The sequence below is a fragment of the Dromaius novaehollandiae genome, chromosome 11 (genome assembly GCF_036370855.1).
Source record: "Dromaius novaehollandiae isolate bDroNov1 chromosome 11, bDroNov1.hap1, whole genome shotgun sequence".
In the NCBI taxonomy this organism is placed as follows: Eukaryota; Metazoa; Chordata; class Aves; order Casuariiformes; family Dromaiidae; genus Dromaius; species Dromaius novaehollandiae.
The window spans coordinates 4576018-4597227 of NC_088108.1; the positions used below are offsets into that span (position 1 = coordinate 4576018).

The 21210-nt window shown below is 37.2% G+C and overlaps 1 protein-coding gene and 1 long non-coding RNA gene across 3 annotated transcripts in view; one reads left to right on the plus strand and one right to left on the minus strand.

The window, feature by feature from the left end:
• Nucleotides 1-21184, minus strand: part of LOC112982925 (uncharacterized) — a 143126-nt gene extending 121942 nt beyond the window's left edge. For both annotated transcript variants that reach the window (XR_010390988.1, XR_010390989.1), the window contains exons 1-4: nucleotides 20809-21184; nucleotides 19969-20121; nucleotides 19616-19675; nucleotides 14349-14423 (exon numbers count right to left, since the gene is read on the minus strand). This is a non-coding gene — a long non-coding RNA (uncharacterized LOC112982925). The remainder of the gene's footprint in view (nucleotides 1-14348; nucleotides 14424-19615; nucleotides 19676-19968; nucleotides 20122-20808) is intronic.
• LOC112982918 (homeobox protein CDX-4-like) lies at nucleotides 1707-10876 on the plus strand. The gene is made up of 3 exons (XM_026099660.2): nucleotides 1707-2272; nucleotides 7335-7480; nucleotides 10065-10876. Exons 1-3 carry the CDS (start codon nucleotides 1843-1845, stop codon nucleotides 10269-10271), a joined length of 783 nt encoding a protein of 260 aa, XP_025955445.1. The 5' UTR covers nucleotides 1707-1842; the 3' UTR covers nucleotides 10272-10876.
• Nucleotides 21185-21210: the final 26 nt, after the last annotated feature.

Consider the following 21210-nt stretch of genomic DNA (forward strand, 5'->3'; position numbering starts at 1 on the left):
GTGGAGTCCGAACAAACTTTCCTTTCTTTGTAGGACAATTCACTACTAAAAGGTCTGTGGGCTTTCAAAAAATTGTATTACAATGTATTTTCTTTCAGCTACAGATAAAGGGAAAGAGAGTCTCTTCTGAGTGTTTTTAACAGCAAAGGGTCACACCAATTACAGAAAGCTTTACTTTTTCTATGCCCTGTCCCATGATGCAACTTTCCTGAACATTCTCAGGATTCTGAGATTAAGAAATAAAGAAATCTGTAAATATTACAAAATTAATTATAAAGATTTTGCTAGACTTCTCACTAAAAATACTTTTCTCTAGAAAATAGGAGAGGAATATCTTCCCTCTCTTCGAGTACACACTTAGATTCCTTTAGTACTGACATTAGAGTGGATGTATGAATATGAATAGTGTAAGTAGTGTCAAAATGCAAAGGACTGAATGAAAAACCACACCTTTGTAAAGGGAAACAACTCATTATAATTTGCACCTCTTTTGCAAGCATACCCTTTGACAAATAGTCCACTGCAAAGAAATGCGTCTAAGATGAAATGATGAAGTAGAACGCACTCCACAGAGTGTAACTAGACAGCCATACAGTGGTAATTCTCAAGTCATAAGGTATGGTTTACTCCTCCCAGGCTAATATCAAACTCTTAATAATGACATACATAAACATCTTGAAAATTATCTTTCTCAGTAGGAAGGCTTATATTAAGCTAGGGAGCACCCGATGTGTGTCAATGTGCGTCAGGCACTTGACAGACAAGCATCAGGGCAGTTCTGATGCACTGAACTTACCAAAACTGCCACTACCAAAGAGAGACTCCTACATAAGCAGATTTGGGGTGAGGACCCAAACCTTTCAGGCACACAAAGGTCTTCTTCAGTTTGAAATAGAAGCCAACAATATTCCTGCGTCTAATTAAAGAACTTTTTTCACTACTTTTTCAGTCATTTCTTCTATACTTCTGGCACCACCTCTGTTAAGATGCTTTATTGTCTGCTTTATAAAATTCATCAGTTTGCAAAGGCCACCAGATGAAGACATCTCTTTTAACCACTCCACATGTGGAGAGTGCGAATGTGTTCACTACAGAGTCGGAGTCTTAATTTCTCCCATGCTGGAAGACCACTTACAAACATCAGTAAGAGAAAAACTTTCAGATAGGAGCTCAGCTAAATTAAAGACACGCTATTTAAAAGGTGTTCTAATTCTGAAGTTATTCCCTTACAATTATTCAATTTGACTGTATCCCTTAGTTTGAGAAGTTAAAGTGAGATTTTTTAGAATCTGAGAAGTTAGGAGATACATAAACACATTTACTTATAGATTGATAATATATTACAAAGTATACTCCATCGATAAGTATAATTTTAAAAGCAGACTGAAAGCCAAACATTAATATCAGAGTAAACTTTGTCTTCTTCTCAAGAAGGTCTATATAAGGTCTATATACTAAACTACTAAATACAAGCTACTGTTACATCATCTGACAGTAGTGAAATGGCTGTAGAATATCAGGGAAGGGTAATAGGATACACAAAAGTTCTGTAAAAAAGAAGCACATGAACTATCAGAAAGGTGGGGTTGCCTGCATGGTCAGCCCTTCATTTGAATGCAAATGTAATTATGAGGCAGGCAGTTAGGCTGACGTCAGACAAGATCTTGGTAAACCATTACCACCAGCACCTGGTAACACAGTTGATAATAAAAGAGGATGAAGTAAAAGATTCCAAGCAGAGTGCCATTATTGGAGAAAACCAAACACAGAATTATTTTTAAGCAGTGAGAGAAAATTCAGATGACCAGGATGTTGTGACAACATGTTTACAATCTGACAAGCATGTATGTGAGCTCTCTCTTGGATAAAGAAACCAGCATGTATCCAGGATCTGCAAGGGGTAATCACAACCTGCCGGTGCAAAACTTTGTGTCTACTCCACCCTATTCAGATTACATGGGATATCATCATGTGCCGACTCTGGACAACCATGGACAGGCTGTGGGAACCTGGGGATCTCACTACGGCCCACAGAGGGAGGACTGGAACGCTTATGGCCCAGGACCCTCCAGCACCGTTGCTGCTGCACAGATCAATGGCTCCTCTCCTGGGCAGGTCTCCTACAGCTCTGCCGATTACAGCTCCCTCCATCCTGCTGGACCTGGGGGGTTACCTCCCGCAGATGCAACTAATACACAGCAAATCTCTCCCAACAGCCAAAGGCACAGCTCTTACGAATGGATGAGGAAAACGGTGCAAGCTAACACTACTGGTAAGCGTGTATTAAACTCTCTTCCTCAGAAAGCATGTCCTGCTATCACTGATCTTATAAATAATTAACTCTACTTGAAGCACATAGGTTGGTCGGTCATTTATGACATTTATTTAACCTACTACTGTTTAATTCAGTTTTAACTGAATTTTCACCAGTTTCACTTTCATCCCATAAAACATTTTATATGGTTACTATAGTGGAATGGCTGGTGTGTTTAGATATGGCTGCATCTCACTCAGGTTTAGCAATCTTTATTCTAACACTGTGCAAAGCATTTTGTTTGTAAAATATGACAGACTTGAAAATACTAAGGAACACTGAATGCAGCAATATTACATGCAGTTACATGCAAAAACAGTACATAATTATTTTGTGCAGCAAGCTAAGTATCAATATAACAATAGGTTGATTTTAAAAAAACCTTTATAGAATTTTCAATATTTTTAAAGAGAATTATGTGCTATGATCAAACTGTAGTGATTATGCAATTTTCTGCTGCTGTTCTTATCTTTTTTCCTTTCTACATAGATTTCTTAATGGAGAAGATACATTCCCAGAGTAGTAATTTTACTCAAATTATAATTTTTAGTGTCGACTATTTTTGTTTGCTCCTCAGTGAAGTTTCCTGTTCATTAATTTTCAAATCTGTTTTTATAGTATTTTTCTCATGTACCAGAATTTCGCACTTTGCCACAATTAGACAATTAAAAATCACTTTGTTCCAAGTGCCACTCATTGATGTGCCTATTTCTGTCACAAACCGCATGCCAGAAGAACCTTTCTGCATATACGCCTGAGGTGTAAACTGGGTGTAGCAAAGTTTGCTAGATCTATTGTTAAGGTTAAAAGTAGTAAGTGCGTGTTAGAGAGCATCAAAGAAAATGCTCTAAAGAAAGAAGGGCAGTTAAAACTGGAGCAATCTTAGAGGACACAGAAAATCAGCCCCGTCACTGGAGAAACAATTATCCTTCAAATGGTTATCACTTGAGAGCAAGATTAGTTTTATAATTGATTCTTAGGTATAAAGCAAATACACACTTTTTTCCACTGTTACTAAACATAGAATTCCTAGGGAGCATTATCATTATGCCATCCTTCCACACGGAGTCTCTACAACGTTCTTCAAAGCCAGACAGATTGATAGTCTGTTTTTTCCCTTAAGTATACTCATGTAAATCAGTAGTAACTTCATTAACATCATTGGAGTTTTCCAGGTGTAAAAGGTGATGCAAGACCTGAGCGCAGATCAAAATCCAATGTGACTACTCTGAATGTCAATGGGGTAACCCCATCTCTGTCAAGGTGTCACTGAAGTTTAAATGTATTAGTATTTTTTAAGAATAAAATAGATTTAAAATCTAAATCCTAGTTTCACACTTATTGCATAGACATGGGAGACACTCCAAGGCTTCACACATGCTTGCTCAACTTCATAAAATGCAGCTGCAATTCAGAAAAGCATCTCTAGTCTGAAAAGCACTTGCACACAATTTATACCCATGCTGAAATACTTTATGAGCTATACTGGACAGGTGAATTGGGGCCTGTCAGTATTTAAATGTCCTGAGGCTTTACATTCTCAGAGCCCACCTTTTGAAGTGTTAATGACAGTTCAGGACTTCACAGAATTGGGCCTAAGACATGAATCTCCTTAAAAAAAAAAAATTGAGAAAGCAAAGCATGTGTGTGATATTTTGCAAAAACAGGAGAAGTACTAAATCAATTTGAATTTTTATTGGAGATTTTTTTAAATAATGTTAAGCGTAAAAAGAGGTAAATTGTACTAGCAATTGTGATGATAATACTGACAAATAGAAAGTTCTGGGTAAGGAAAAGAAATGTAGATAACTATAAGACTAAAATTATGCATGTAACAACTACATGTTAACTTATCAATGTTTGATTTAGAAGATAACATTAAAAGCCTTTCAGATGTCATTATAGCCACACTTTGAAACACAGACTAGCTCCTTGTTTTGCCTGACCCCCAGAATATTATACATATACATGCTACTTGAGCAGCTACTGGCTGCTTCCCATCAACACGATCCATGCCTAATACAGTTCATTGCTCTAAAATTATTTCAGAATTATACCACCCTAAATTTTTAAAATATGTATGTATTTATGTCTTTAACTTCACTTCTGATGTGCATTTAGATGGATGTATGTGAGCATCTCAGTACAACAGAAACCAAAACATATCTAACTAAATGAGGGAGCCTACTAAATAGCCTAAAAATAGCCTACTAAATACTGTTCTAAAGATAATGGTTTTTTTTTTAATTATCAGAATATTTTTTCTCAATTTACACTATATTAAATACTTTACATTCTGCTCCAATGCATTTGGCATTTTATATAAGAAATTAAATTGCAGCAAAAGCGAAACCAAAATTTACTCGACAAAATCAATTCTCAGGATGAAACAATACCATGAAAGTAGAAATACTCTTTTCTGTCCTTTCAACAGACAGAATTTACTCTGAAATTTTGATCAATATGTTCTCTTACAAAAAGAACATAACTGTACCTTCAGAACCAAACATTTTTTTCAAATGTACAAAATTGCAAGCATGTTAGTCAATAAGAAATTTAAAAAACCAAACATTCAAAGTGGGCTTCACAAGAATGTCTTTCAAAACAGGCTACCAGTGTCAAAAAAGAACATTTTCAGAATACCTTCTCATTGGATTCTGTTTTCATTAAAATCAAAGACAAAATGTCCTAACAACTTAAGCTATGTAAGAGTAGAACTTGAGCCCAATGTGTTTCTAAAACTAGTATAATCAATAGTGTAAAATGTGAAACTTATGAGAGCGAGCCTTCAAGACATGGCACTTACTGAAAAAAAGATATCCAAACAAAGGTCCAGAAAAAGTGGTTTTTTATCTTTTAAAACCTTATGTGAAACTTCATCTGGAGGTGATCCTTCTCAGAAAGAGCACAGACTTTAAGGGGACTACAGAGAAGGACAAGATTGCTTTTGTATTTTGGAAGAACAAATGCAGAAAACTTTTTTTTCCTTTAACTATACTCAACACACTTTGTCTCTTTGTTTAAACAGGCAGTGATGTACAAGTAATTCAGATTACATCACAGCAAAAACACAGCTAGAAAATAAAACAGAAGAGCAACTATAAGGAAAAAAGGCCAAGCCTCTGCTCTAATGCTAATTTATTTTGCTTTGTAAACTAGTTGTGACATCTATTTTTCTCTGGCCTACATTGTCTTAGATTTTGAGGCCTATCTGTCATATTGAGGCAACAGACCCTTTTAACACTTCTCTCTCCTTTGATATGCAGTCCTGTCTCTTCCTTCTCCCTCTTTTCTTCAGGAGTTATATTGCCGGAAAGGGTGATGATTTTCACAGCAAATAAAGAGGCCTTCTCCGAGCTTTATTGTCTTCAGAAGAAATGCTCTGTGAATTTTATGGCCAAGGGGAATGGGGAAAACTGCTCCTTTTCTCCACCCCCTCAAATCATGGTTATATTTGCTGATTATAGAGAAGCCGGAATAACTCGTTTGAATTTTAACTTGTTTTCAGAGATTACCTTCTAAGCCTTCAGTTTACAAGGAACCTGAATATCTAGACTATTGTTAAAACTATGACTATCACTTTGTGCCAATATTTCAAAGCCAACAATTTGTACCTTGGAAAAAGTAAACTTAGTCGGATGAATGTTTTAGCCCTGCAAATTTAAGTGGAGAATCTTTGTGCACTAGAAATCAAAGATGCATGACTTAGGAAATTATCCTTAATTACATGTATTTCAGAATGTCTTAAGCCATGTCTACCTTTGCCATTCAGATAAAAATATCTTGGTCTCTCTTCACTGTTGGTCCAAAATGAAGAGGAACTGAAGAAAGAAATATTCCTTCATCTATTTCTGTCCTTTTTTCTCCTCCTAAGATGAAAGAGTCTGACATTTGTTTAGGGCTTGTAAATTCCAAACCAATTGGCTTGTGTTTCTGAATGTGAAAGGGGTTCCTGATAAGATCTTCTTGTCGCTCTTTTGTGTGGCGTGTGCTTCATCTTAACACCTCAATGGATTTTAGGGAACCACTTTAAAGGAGTCTTTGTCCTACAGTTTGTCCCAGAAAACTCACTTCAAAAAAAACCTGGGAAGATCAGAAGAAAAAGGAAAACCATCCAGCTGACTGTTGAAAGTGCAAAAGAGAACAAATAAGTTGAGAAGTGAGCTATCTGTATTATTATCAGATGAAGAATAGCTTTTAAAAATTTAAGCAGTGAAAGATATCTTGCAACATCAAGTAATGTTTTATGCTACCAATATTCATTCAATATATCTAAGAATATTTGTTTTATATATTAGAGATAGGATGATACTGAAATACTTTTACAAGTATTTTATTGCCTAGTCTTACAAATTGCCAAGTGCCTTCAACTCCAAATGGAAACTGAGCACACTCAGCACCCCAACAATAGCTCAGCAGGCACTTACCAGCTAACAAGACTGGATCTTTTTTGAAAAAATAAATTCTAATTATTATTGAACTCATAAGCATGTCCTACAGCCAAACGAGACAGCAAACACATTTCTAGTGGGACATTTCTTTGAGTTAGAGACATCTGACTTTTAAAATCTCAAATACAGAATTAGGACAAGGTGCTACTAAACAAATCCTGACTGAACTTCAGTCTTAAAGTTACTCCTGAAGTTAAGTCTGCATATGCACAGAAATCACTTCAGTGAGCACAGAAATGAAACCCATCTGAGCCCAAATATTGCCAGTACCAATTATGTACTGCTATGAATTATTTCTTATAAGATGCTGCTGGGTGTTTTTCACTGAAAAGCTTTCTATTTAAATGTATACTGAGAGAGAGACAGAAAGAGAGAGAAATAATTATAAGAGCCAATACTTTTTTACATTTGGGAAAACTGCTACTTCTCTCATACGTCCTCATCCAGCAAACAATCCCATGAGCACTCTGTGGTTTAATGTCTGTAAAATGTTTGAGATGTTTGAAAGAAAGATGCTACAAAAAAAAAATCAAATTCAACATATTAATAATATTTCTTTCTCAAAACAGGTAAAACAAGAACAAAAGAAAAGTACCGAGTTGTTTACACAGACCATCAGAGACTAGAATTAGAGAAGGAATTTCACTGCAACAGATATATTACAATAAGGAGAAAGTCAGAACTTGCAGCAAACCTGGGACTATCTGAAAGACAGGTACACAGAGACTATCCATCATTCTTATGCATCCATTCACCAGACACTGCTACTGTCAGAGGAGATGCGCAGTATTCATGTTCTATATGCAACAGTAGGGCAAAGGCAACCATGATAGAGTTTGGTAGTGTATTTGACATACAGAGAATACACTACACAAATACAAATAAATAGGCTAATTTGACAGAAATCTGCAATTTTAGGAAATGAGATTAGGAATTAATTTGTAATAAAAGTATGAAAAAGCAGTTATTCTTACTTACATAACAGCTTGCTAGACAGCTAGAATTTAAACAGTCCAGCTCTTATTGTCATAGCTATCATGGATATAGCTAAGATATTCTCCATTTCATTCCTTTTTGCAATCATACAAAATGGTGGCCAGAAAAGATCCAAAGCACTGAATACGTATCAGCTGTAAGCCAGTAAAATGAAAACTCAGCATTCAAAGAGCAATCAAATGAAGAATCTGTGTATTTTCCATTAAAACTTTATTACCACTATTTCCACAGGCCACATTCTTCCCCAGTGAGTGAGGCTTCAGCAAATGTTTTAAGCAGTCTTTTATGGCCTTTGATTTTCAAGTCAGGAATTTTTTGATATTATTTTCACAGGTAGCACAAACACTTATTATGTGCAGGTTGCTTTAGGCTATAGGATTTGGTGCCAAATCTTTAAGCCTATTATGCATGTATATGCAGCCAAGACAGGAAATTTTCAAGTGCATACTTAGATCCATTGCTAATTTGGATAGCACCTCAGTATTCATTCAACTTAAGCACGTATTTAAGAACTCCTGAGTAGGGGCCCAAGCATCTTAGCTGTGTTCATACACAGACTAGAAGGATTCCGGACAAAGAATATCCTAAAAATCACTGCATTGGAGAGTACACTTAGGAAGCACAGCTCCACAGTCTGCAAGTATAACTGTTGAATCCAACCCTCCTAGTACAACAGAACTTCAAAGGTTCTGCTACAGCTGGAGGATAAGGGAAGATTTGGTGATACTGAATAAAGAATCTCAAACGTTAGCAACCAGACTTATTGCCCCCCAGGTAAACTTAAGTAAGAGAGTTTTCTTTTTAGAATGTTAAAAGTTTTTGTTCTTTCTGAATATACACATCCAGTTCTCTAAAATATTCTCCTCCTTCATGACCTCCTCTTCTCCTGCATGCAGTCTGTGCAAGAACATGGAATAGAAAGGGACCAGCTGAGGCGGGAAAGCATAAGGATGCATAGATATGCAATGATATTCTTGGATCAGCATTGGATTTTATAAATACATATGTTAGTGCAGTGATGTTCACTTTCAGAACCAACTAGTGCATAGATTACAGCCCACAGATCATAAGTGGCCCCTGAAAGGTAACTAAGAAAAACAAGTCTATCATCGATGGACTTAAATTTGTTTGTTATACAGTAGTATGTAGACTCATTGGAAAATTCTTGGAGAACAGCAACTGTAAAAGATTGAAAACCTCTGCTTTAATGTTGTGCAAGCTGGCTGATTGAGAACACAAACATGCCTGGAGTAACTAGTAATACTGCCAAAAATCAGTAGTTCGTTTCCTTTTACGTACTGTTGCTTTTCTCTCAAAGCTCTCCAATTTTTGACTAGTAGATTACCTTCAGGTAGAATGTAAACAATATATGTAATAATCTATCTACATTTCTACAGGACTCTTGACTGACAAAGCTAAATGGTTCTTAGCATCATTACCTGTAAGGTAATGAAATAATAAACATGTTGGAAAATAATAAAGAGATTTTTGATATAAAGCAATGGTACAAGTTTCTATATAATATTGTATTCAGCATATTTTAAAAGATATAACGCAAACTGTAGAAGTGAGAACACAGGTAATTAATGGTAAGGAGAAAATAAATGGAGTCTTCTACTTATTTGCACTTTCACATAGGAAAAGAAAGTATAGATACTTAAACTGAAAGTAGATTTCAAACAAACAGGAATCAATACCTTTCTATATGCATAATTAGCCTGGAAAATTCACTACCATTTAGTAGTGCTGATATATCTATATAAACACATGCTATATGTATTATATATATTTTATATATTTTTACATATATAGATATATAGCTCTAAAGTCTAATAACAAAAAAATCTTCAAAAATTTTAAACACAATGAAAATATACACACACACACAAATTACTCATAATGTAAGCACAGAAGAAAATACGTCCTCATTATTTGGGTTTCAATTAATCTCGTATAGGAATGAAGAAGAAACTTTCAAAAATTTCCATAATTTCATCTTCCTTAAAGTATGATACATGCCACTGTCAAAGCCTAGATGATGAACTAGGCAGACCTTGAGTCTAAAAGAGTATGATGATTCATTCCTATGTTCCTAAATATAACACAGCAAGTTCAATTTAGACCAGGTCTAAGAAAAGAAAATAGTTTTCTACTGGTTATGATGCAGAAAATGAATGTAGAGTAACTAAAAAATTTTCGCTGCACAAATTCAGTATTGTTTTTCCTATATTTTCATTGCTACTGTTATTGTAACAAGTTGACTACTACTTTGAATTAATCAGACATCATTTATAACTTTGCAGGTGAAAATTTGGTTCCAGAATCGCCGCGCCAAAGAGAGAAAAATGATCAAGAAGAAAATCTCTCAGTTTGATGGCAGTGGCGGCTCGGTTCAGAGTGACTCTGGTTCACTCAGCCCAAATGAAATATCTAGTTCTCTGTTCCCACCACCACATGGAATAAATGGATTACAGCCTATTGACGTTCATCAAGTCATAGTTTCAGAATGAACAGAAAAAAAAAAAGGGGGAGGGGGAAATGGATTTTTTCCTCTCTTGAGAATTCAACGTTGCAAAGGACCATTCTCATTCAACTGTCTTCAGAGTGCTGATTTCTATGTACAGGATCTGGGTTTATTATCAAAATATTTTAATTATCACAGAAATCTCAGGGAACTCTTGCTGCTAAGATTCATCACTCAAAATCTTTGAGTAGGAGATAATTTGCTTCAGATACTGAGAGAAAGAATGATACAACAGAAGATTCAAGCAAATGTAGTTCTAGTCTGATTATATATATGCAGAAAATTGTCAGTGAACTGATTAAAATAGAGTACTATTTCAGAAAACACAAGATGCTGGGTGTATTTGCTTTGTTACTTTTTATATAATTAAACTGTAGATGTTTATAAATATTCACACTTAGAGTATTGAAAAGAATGTCATGTTTTAAAAACAACAAAAACATTTTAAACACTTAAAGAAAAATAACATAATGTTGTAATACCAACATCATGCATGTAATTAACTAAAACAAATCTTATTTGCCCTATGTAATTGTACTGAGCATGCCAACCTTCTAAACGATAATTACAGTTACATAATATCATACCAAACCTGCCAAGATTTGTTCACTTTTAAGAAATGCAGCAACTTGTCATGCACATTAGCAAATATCAGATGGCTTGGAAGATGTAAATATTACTTCAATCTTCAATGAATGCATATATTGTTTTTCAAAAATGAGAGGAGAAAGATGAGAGCAGAACTGTTACTACTATCAAGCCACCAAAAAAAAAAGAAAGTGTTCAATGTGTCTAACCTTTTAAGTCAAATAGCAGTCTTAGGCCATCAGTTTTATACATAACACTTACTCTGGTCTAAAGGCAAAAAATATCTAAAAATACCTGGCATTGTATTTCAAAGCCATGATCAAGCAGCTTAGAATTCACAAGCAAAGTCACAGACAGTGTAATTAAAGAAGCAATCTCTCCATGTGCACTCCTGAAAGAGCACAAACTAGGGGCGTGCGTGCCCACAGTTTGGTCAGCTTTTATTATTCGTACATGCTGGCAGGTGAGAAGGTAGCAATGGTATTGACAGGAAGACCGGTGAGAGTAAAAAAGGTATGGGGAAAACCCAGAGAGCTAAAAAAACTACAGTAGTCCTATTCACAGCAATTCCATAATACAAGCTTTTCTAAAGCATAGAAGTAAGTGTTCTATTGGAAAAATTTTATTTTATTGGAAAGGTCATCGGGAACAAAGCTAAGAAAAAGGGAAAACAGAAACAAACAAGCAGAAAATACTCTTATCTGTCATCTGAATAATCATGCATCACTCAATGAGGTCAAACTCTTGGTCTCAGAAACAGCAGCTCAAATTCTGCTTTCCTTAGTGTCACCTAGCACTCATAACATACTGAGCAGCAATGACAGAACTTGCCAAAACACTCATTTTCTGGATTCAACAGATTAGATAACTCTTAGATTTGAAGATCGCCTCACTGTTCCTAGTTATTTAAAAATAACTTTATTAGAGTAAATCATTAAAGTAACTCTATTAGGAACTACTAGATTAAATTGTAGACATAAATGTCGCAAGCTAAATTAGAAAGAAAATCTGTAACACAGGATAAGATCTTACTGACTGTAAGGATTTTATGGATGATTCTCCAGTATATTTCCAATAATATTCTATTGATATTGATAAAATACATGGGCATATCTTAATGCAAACAAACTGCAAACAGAAAATCTTATGTATATATGTAACAATCCTTGTGAGAAACTGAGATCACATCTGGATGGCTTTAATGAACTGAGGATCTTCTAAAACTGCTCACTGACATTATAGTGCATGTGTTTGGACATTTTAGAAGATAGAGCAGTATTTTATAGAACATGCACACTTACACATATCTACTTCTGTTTATACAAATAGAAGCGTATCTGCTAGCAGAAAGCCAGACACACACATGCTGCTCTGCTTGTTCAAAAAAATACATACATCTGTTCTACAACAGATTGAGGAGAGGAGGTTTCCTCAGCTCCACCAGCCTCTCTACCTGTGTTGTCCTTTTATACATGAAGGATGTAGAAGATAAAGAAAACTCTTCTTCCAAGAAGACACATGAAGAAAGAAGCCATAATCCTTTACACACACAAGAAAGTAGGGAGCCAGACCTTTATATTGCTACTGAATTCCCACACCATCAGCAGGTCAACTCTCATAGAAGTGCAGGCAATAGCTTTTTTGAAGATACTAGTGACAGAGAACTGCAGAGGGAGAAAAACTGTTTTTTCTTGCTTCTAGAGTTTTTCTGTGATCAGCTAGTTTTCAAATCAATAAGGAAGAATGGCAAAAAAAAAAAAATCTATAAACATACCAGCCATTCCTATATTTGTATGCCAGAAATGCATGGCTTAAGTTAAAACTGCTTTCATTCTAATTTATTTCACAAATTGAAATAAAAGACTTACACAGCTATTTATCAGGTTGAAATTCAACATATTCAAAATTTTTATCCTGCTGTTTCTAAACAAGCTACAGATTATCTCTCTGAATTGCCAGGCAGCCAAGGAACACCATGTTGTTCTGAGAAAGTGGGCAGAAGAGCTGCTGATACCATAGTCTGAACTTCAGAACAACCACTGTTCATAAAGGAAACATTTTAAAATGAGACTTTTATTTTAGATGCCAAATGAGAGCTTGTGAATGGGACACAAAGCATCTCCTACAAGGTACTTAAAATGAATCTAGTTTTAAAAACCTGTGTTCCTTTCCTCTTTCACAATCACCACCCTGAAATTTTTCCATCAGATATACTTTAAATGGCTTCAAAGCACACATTAATAAATATTTTGGGGAGACAGTCTCTTTCTTGCACTAGATAAAGACCAGTAAGCCTAAAACTGTATCAGAAAATCTTTTCTGGCTACAGCTCAGTCAAACAAGAACTTATTCCCCCTACCTTATACTGTGCATAACTACTTCCATCCAGACCATAACATCCCTTTAAATCTAAGTATAATGGCACATCTGTTTCTCAAAATGACACAGGAAAAAAAAATAATTAAAATCTTCTAAGATAACCTGGATCACTTTGAGTAAACTGCTGTAGGTAGCAATTAAATATGCAGTCATATTACCAGATCAGGAGCCTGGTAATCCATAAAGAACGGAAATGGCAAGCCAGTAAAAGAAGAAAATTCTTACTCTGTCTCAGATGGAGTTGGGGCATTGTAGCTGACCACAGCCTAAGCAATTTTTTTTGCTAAAGAATTTGATCCCAAATCAAAATACAATTCAGAACTACATGCTGGTACATTTTAATGGCCCATTAAAGAGTAATAATTCAGTAGAGGACAGCCTGACAGGAGTCCATTCTTTATCCATGTTCTGCCAAAATCAGCATAGGAACACTGGGATCAGGATATGCAGCTGGGCGGAGATAACAGAACCATTAAAAAGTCCATTTTTTGCCATTTATTTTCTGGGGAGCTATTTAAAGCTCTGTTTTGACTCTCCTATATTGCATATGTAAAGGAAAATCTTCAGAAGACATGATCTAAGCTCCCGTATTTAATTTGTGTATTTATGTGGGTGAAAAGAAACACTAAAGGCTATAAATAACATATTTCAATATTTATCTTTTCTCCTTTGAAGACTTCTCCAGGGACTTTAATTAGATGCTCCCTTAGCACCATAAGGCAATTAAAATAATAATAAATCAAACATGATCCTTCTCACCCAGTGGGTATTTTCCTCAAGCTCTCTCAGTTTCCTGTCTTTTTCACTTCATGTAAACAGAAAACCATCAAACTGCAAATCACAATGTTTAAATTCAGCTGTTTAACTGGTATTATGAGTTTGCAAAGTAGTGAGCAAATTTAACACCATGCTGATATCAAAAGAAAATTCTGCATTGCACAACTGTCTAATTCTAGCAGCCAGCAAATCCCTTCTGACATTTCTTTGAATCATCTTTATTTTTATGAGAATACTGTAGAGCTGCCAAAGCTTTGTGAACAACTGCCTTTCGCAGTCCCACTATCTATAAATACTTAATCAAGAAGCAAGATTTTACCACAAACTGTTCATGCTGAGACTCAATGTAGCACCACAGCGATTTGGCTTCATTAATTAACTTCTAAATATTGATCTGTGGGAGAAAAAGAAAGAGAGTAATTACAGATAGTTTAGACTAGAAATTAGAAAGGACTCTATTGTTAGATATTTTTAAAATGATAATTTACAGAGAAGAGAGCAGAACTGAAGCCCTGATTTGACTGCTAGTAGTAGTAATACAGGCCAAATCAAAACCCTCAATCAGAACACTTGAGAACCTTTTGAGACAAAGATTAATTTTGAAAATTGAATCTATTTCTACATTAGACATTTTCAATACAAGAAGCACACATCTGTATATTGTTGCACAATGCAAAATCTTCCCAGATATTTAAAGATATTTGTATCATAAAACTAATCTCATTAAACCTCTCACACCACCCTTAGTTTACCTTAATTCAACAAATAAACATATCCAAATTTGCCTAGTGAGTTACCCATATCTATTTCTAAACAAAAGACCTTGAATTTGCAGTGAGATATTGGATACACCTAGAAAAGGGAAAAAATCCTGTTAAATGCAAAAAACAAACCCACAAAAATCACCACAATCTCTTCCTTGTAACAAATTCCACAACATTAGAGAGGATCACCTATAGATTGGTTACAGTTTCCATTCAGAAATCACACTTCTTGTTACTAGAGAGGAAACCAGTAGGTAATGCTAACATTTTGAGGGTTATTACTAAAAAGATTAATACTCAGGTAGTATCAAACAAATCTGTGATTACCTGGTAACTAACACTGTTGACTTAATATTAAAAGAAAATAATATTCGCATTGAAGTGCAGATTTGGATTATTCCATATGCCCTAATCTCTGAAGATCCTATTGAAATTATTTGTAGTATATGGAATCATTCATCTTGAGTAAAGATTTCATAATTTTAGAATGAAAAATACTATCACAGGTGAATGGCTGAGCAGAGGACTGAACGCTAGATGATAAAGTTGTGAACATGGACCCAAAACCCATACTGGCTGTTGCTTCTCTTGCACAATTAAAGTTAAAAATGTTTGAAATGTCTGTCAGCTCTTATCAGCTTAATACCTTGATCCATGAACTGAAACTGCCTAGAGCCTTATAATCCTTCCCCAAGCTAAACAATCCCAGCTCTCTCAGCCTTTCCTCATATGACAGATGCTCTAGTCTCTTAATCATCTTAGTGGCCCTTCACTGGACTTGCTCCAGTAGCTCCATGTCTCTCTTGTACTGGGGAGCCCAGAACTGGCACAGCACTCCAGGTGTGGCCTCACCAGGGCTGAGTAGATGAAGGATCACCTCCCTCAGCCTGCTGGCAACGCTCTTTCTAATGCAGCCCAGGATACCATTGGCTGCCTTTGACACAAGGGCGGGTTGCTGGCTCATGGTCAACTTGTTGTCCACCAGGACCCCCAGGTCCTTCTCTGCAGAGCTGCTTTCCATCTGATTTTACTTCTGGGCAGAGCTTCACAGTACTGCAGAGCCAGTTCATCAACTTGAGTGTTGCTTTATCAATTCAGAAGTTTGGGTCAGCCCTTCACCATCTGAAAACTCAGAAATTCCTGTGACTTGCATTAGCAAAATTCACAGAATCCATATGCTTCTGTGCCAAGGTTCAGAATTGATAACCAAAAAGAAAGCAAACCTCTGCAATGTGATATGAGCTATCATGTTGTTAAAACCTATTTAAAAATGTTGCTGGAAAAAATGCCATGAGTTTCTAATGATAAGGTCAAACATACTTGCAATCTTTCTCCGTGAATCAAAATACAGCATGCAGGAGAACCATCCCAAGCTCACTTATCAATAAAATTATTCCCATGTTAAAAAAACTCAGCAGTTACACATGCATCACTATGTAGAGGAAGAAACCTGGCCTAGGTTTCCAGTAAAAGGGAAAGTCAGCAAAGTTGTGATTTATTGCAAGGTCTATACTCTGAGCACTGGCAGAGTAGTGAGAAGCAGTTGGAGACAAAAGAAGGTATCAGAAAGGGGCATTTTTAACAACTGAGTATGCAAGGAAAAGCTGATATGTAGAACACAATTCAGAACTTGATTACAAGTACCCAGATAGAAGTGTTCTGGGCAGAATAATATACAACTGCCACTGAGCAGGCATTCAGCAATAACTCTTTGCACTGAAGACAACAGTAGTAGTATCATTCACTTCACAGATGCAGATAGCAGCCTGAGGGCTCTAAGGCACAGAAGGCTCTCTGATAATGGAACACTACCCTACATTATCCAGTTTGGCTTTTAAGGCCTCTGTCTGTTTGGCAAGTAAATGCCCCTTTCTGTTACCTTGATCTCTTCTACAAGTCTATTCAGTCCTTCCAGAACTTTTCACACTAGGGACTAAAGAAACAAGCTAACTAGGTAAAAAAAAATTTCCCAGCAGTCTCCACTCTGAACTCTCAAAAAAAATTTATTTTTCAGTCTCAGCTTGCATTAAATGACTGGGAAAGGGATACCTTACATGTGAGATCTAATACTGATTATTCTGCTCACCGTTTTTGGAAAAGAGTATTTCTGCTGCATCAAAACCAGACATATCTATCTCCATTGTGTTCCCAAGTTCTGAGTCCCCATCTTTTCCTCCTGCTCCTGAGCCAATGTTGATCAAGAAACATGATGGTTCATCCATCAAATTTAAAATATGCACTCCAAATTCAAAGAGCATATTCTTATTATCCAACAATGTCTTCCTTTGCAGAAACATGTAAGTCTCTGAAATGAGTGAACTATGACAGCCTTCATTTTAACATGTGATCTGTTATTGTATGTTCTTCCTTATGAAAAGTGATTGTGTGATGGAGATTTGTATGGAAGAAAGAATGAAAAATTACATTGGAAGACAACTCAGTATCACTTGGGCCCATATTAGCATTCACTCTCCATGTTCTCTCAACAATGCTTTTATTCAATATAATGCTTTTTTTTTTTAATTCCTTTCCTGCACAGTCTTTTCGTATTTCATGCTGCATGTGTGACACTGTCCCCAAAAAAGGGAAAGAATCTACTGAAACTTCAGCTTAACTTTGACTTTAATCTATTAATTATGAAGCGTAAGTAGTTAAATAATACAAAGCTAGTATAGCAGGATATCTTTTTCAATTAAAGACTTCTTGGTTTCCTAATACCGCAGATGCTCATTATAAAGAGGTCACACAGTGTATTATGCCAAGACTCTACACCTCCTCATTTTAGGCTTCAATTTAGCAAAGTATTTACCACCTGCTTAAGTGCCTAACTGAATCCATGCCTTAATTCCACCAGATGCTCACTTTTGTCTATTTAAATGTACATAACATTAACTTTGTACTAAATTAGAACATAAGTTGCATTAAAAATGGTGCTTTTCAGCTAAACACGCATGATACTGCTGCTATAACTCTCACTGTTCTCCACACACCTTTTCTTACTATTTGCATCCGTCATTGTGTCGTATCTAATATTAAAGTCTAAATGCTGGCACACAGGTACCCGGTTTCTTTATTTCACTTTAAAATACACATGCTGCTTGCCTCTCACTTTGTTTCATTCCTCTAAGTTTCTGAATAGTTTCTATTTTAACAAAACTGAATGCATGCAAGACTGAGACAGGAACCACGTTTTGTTTTGTAGCCTCCAAGCAGGGGTGCTAAGCTCTCTAAAACACCTTGCGCAAACGTTCTTAAACTGTTTGATCCACATCCTAAGTCAATGCAGAAACACTCACCTAAGTGAAAGCTGAATCATGCCAGTGGGGCACAGTTTAGTGACCATGTGAAACCTTAGGCTACAACTCTTACATAGTTGCCTCTTCTGCTCTCATTTTTTCATATTATCAGTCTTCGGACTGCTCCTTAGTTACCTTCAGTATTTGTCTGGTTTCATGGTTTACCTTTCTCTCTATTGTACCTTAGTATTATGCAGAGCAATAGGCATAAACTTCCCAGACAGGGCTGAAAGGAGAGTTAAGCCCCCCAACCCTCCCTAACTCCATTCAGCATGGAGCCAGTTTTACCATGTGACAGTGGAACATGTCAGTGGCAAACTCTGTCACCCTTCTTTCCCAATTATTTATGATGACATTGAACAGCACTTATGGCTGTTGGACTCCATTAGTAATCTTCCCCTGTTATGATGACTGTTCTACCTTTTGTTTTCTATTTTTTAACTGGTTATTAAGCAATCAGACCTCCATCATCTCAGAACAGCTTAGTTTCAGCAGTGAGATATCCTATGGAAAATTATTCTGAAATCCAAGTACATTATATCAGTGGAATCACCATCATTTTCACGCTGATTTCCTAAAAGGCACCACGCAAAAAACACACTTCAGCAGACACAGCCAGTATCTCTCAATTTGCAAGGTTACAGAGAAGCTGGTACAAGTCAGAATCAACAAGGCTCTTTGAAAGTAAAGTAACCTTTCCTTCTGATGTACTCACAATTTCATTAAGGGGAGTACTGCAAGCCACAGCAGGTGAAACAATAATGATGATGATGAAGTACAGAAACTGACAGTTTTAAACATAGAAAAAGATACCAAGTATCTTTGCAAACAAAGCTTCACCTAATTATTTAAGAAACCCTAGCTTGTAGCCTTCTGTTCAAATTATTCCTTTGAGTAAGGAAGCACTTGTAAAAACTCTTCATTTGTCAGTTTAAAACATTCTGATAGAAACACTACTGCAAGATTTACAAAATCAGTGGAAAAACTCATACAATGTCTCAACAAAATCAAAACTGTTGTGGCATTGTGAGTAAGAGAAGGCAATTAACTTTCCACTAATTTAATTAGCATTCTGCAAGTACAGTGCTGGAAACTGTTTTCATCATTAAGAACAGCATTTTAAAACTGTTCCACTGATTGCTCTGAAATGCTTCCAGGACTGACTTTCTTCTGCTCAGCAATTGCTCGCAGACAGCCTTGAACCTGAGAGCCTGTGTTTAGCTCCTCATCAAAGGGAATGCTGGCCAAAAGGGCAGCAGGTTATATCCCCTGCAGTTATATTTTAAATATCATTACCTTTCTCATGGACATTCCACCAAAGTTGCCAAGAATGAAGACAATCTCAACTAAATACTAAAATCCATCGTGTCATTGCACTGCCTCAGACCTATCATTTCTGAAAGGTGTTCTGACCGATGACTAACGCAGTTATATCTTTTTGACTTTCAGACGAGCTAAAGCAGACATCTTGAATTCAAATGAGAACAAAATAAAGGCCATCATCTTATCTGTAACCCCATACACACCTTTATTTCAGTGATTTCAAGACTTCCTTTGTGGATTATGAATGGCGATCATATCTATAACTGAAGATGAGAAAAAAATATTAGACTCTCTATTAACGATATTATTTTCACTTTTTTGACTTGTTTCTAAACAGGACATCTTTCAAATATTTGGCCAATGACAGCGAGATATGCTGTCCCACACATACTTCCTCTGCAATTTATCCACTATAAATATTCATCACTAAACAAGAAAAAACTTAGCTTTGACAAAAAGGGGAAAACATTAACAGAACATATATTTTAATTCCATTTAAAAATATATTTTCTCCCTCAGTTACATTTTTATTTCAAGTCATTAGAATGTGGTTTACCTGTATCTCCATGTAAGATAGATAACATGGTGAAGCAATACTGTGTGACACTGATAAACTCTAGCTTGCACAAGTTTGCTTTCAGAACCCTGCTGCCAGCAGCTAAAATTTTCAGAACTGGGCCAACTGCACTTTGCTGTTGCCTAGAAAGTCCTGAAAAAGAGCAAACACAGTTTATGAGGGAAGTCTTTTCCCAACAATAGTGAACAGGAATGGAGATCCCTTCCTCCACATTTCTCCAGTAACGGAGGACGCAGGAAGGCACGCTTCCTTCCTTTCAGTAGCTGTGGAACAGGAATTCAGATTTGATCTCCACAGGGCAGATGCCAGATCCAACATGTCACTTTATAGCACCTAAATTGGTAACATTTTTTTTTCTCTCTCAGAATTTTATTTCTGGCTTTTGTCTTGACACTAAAACCACCGTTATCTTTCTAGTTCACTTTTGATTTGCAGAAGGTGACTAATACATGCCTAAACTTACCTTAGCAATCACTTACACTTGTGTGTGGCATTTCACTGCCCTCAACTATTCTCAGATTTTTTTTTCTCCCTTAATTTCTGATTCCTCTCTGTCCTGTGTGGATTTTCTCCCCTCTCAACACGCCCTTAACCTGCACAGCACGGAGCTCGGTTTCCAGGGTCTCCTCCCCAGAAACCCACCTCACGCTCGGGACAATTCAGCACGCCACCAACCTGGTGGTTAAAATCACCCCTTCTCCCACCTTCATTGTGGGCACCCAGCAGCTCCCCTCTGCCTAAACCCTGCCGCCCACGTGAGCGAGGCGAGGGGCACGCACTACCCAAGCGGTTTTATTAAACAAGGCCCTGGAGATGCACCTGGAGAAGGGGCCACCCCGAGAGGCGCGCAGCCCGCCCCGGCGCCTCACGGCCGGGGGGAGGGGCGGAGGGCGCGGCCCCCCGCGCAACCGCCGCGCCACCCCCCGCGGCGCCTCGCGGCAACGGCGGCGAGAAGGGGCGCGCGCCGCTGTCAGCAGGGCCGGGCGTAGCCTAGCCTGCCCCGCCCCGCCCGCAGGCACCGCCTCCCGAGAGACCGCGGCAGCCGCAGGGGGTACCGCGTCCCCTCGGCTGCGGGCGGGCGGCAGGGAGGCCTCGCGCTCGCCCTGTGCGGGCGGGGCGAGCTGAGGGAACGCCCCTCCCCCCCCAGCACGGGGAGCGCTGCAGCCGCGCGGCGCGGCGCTCGCGCGCACACGCACACGCACCCGCCGCGGGCGCCGCTGC

Coding starts and splice junctions, on each gene's coding strand:
- LOC112982918 (XM_026099660.2), top strand. CDS start 1,843: ATGTATGTGAGCTCTCTCTTGGATAAAGAAACCAGCATGTATCCAGGA. Junction 2,273..7,334: donor GGTGCAAGCTAACACTACTG/GTAAGCGTGTAT, acceptor TTCTCAAAACAG/GTAAAACAAGAACAAAAGAA. Junction 7,481..10,064: donor TGGGACTATCTGAAAGACAG/GTACACAGAGAC, acceptor ATAACTTTGCAG/GTGAAAATTTGGTTCCAGAA.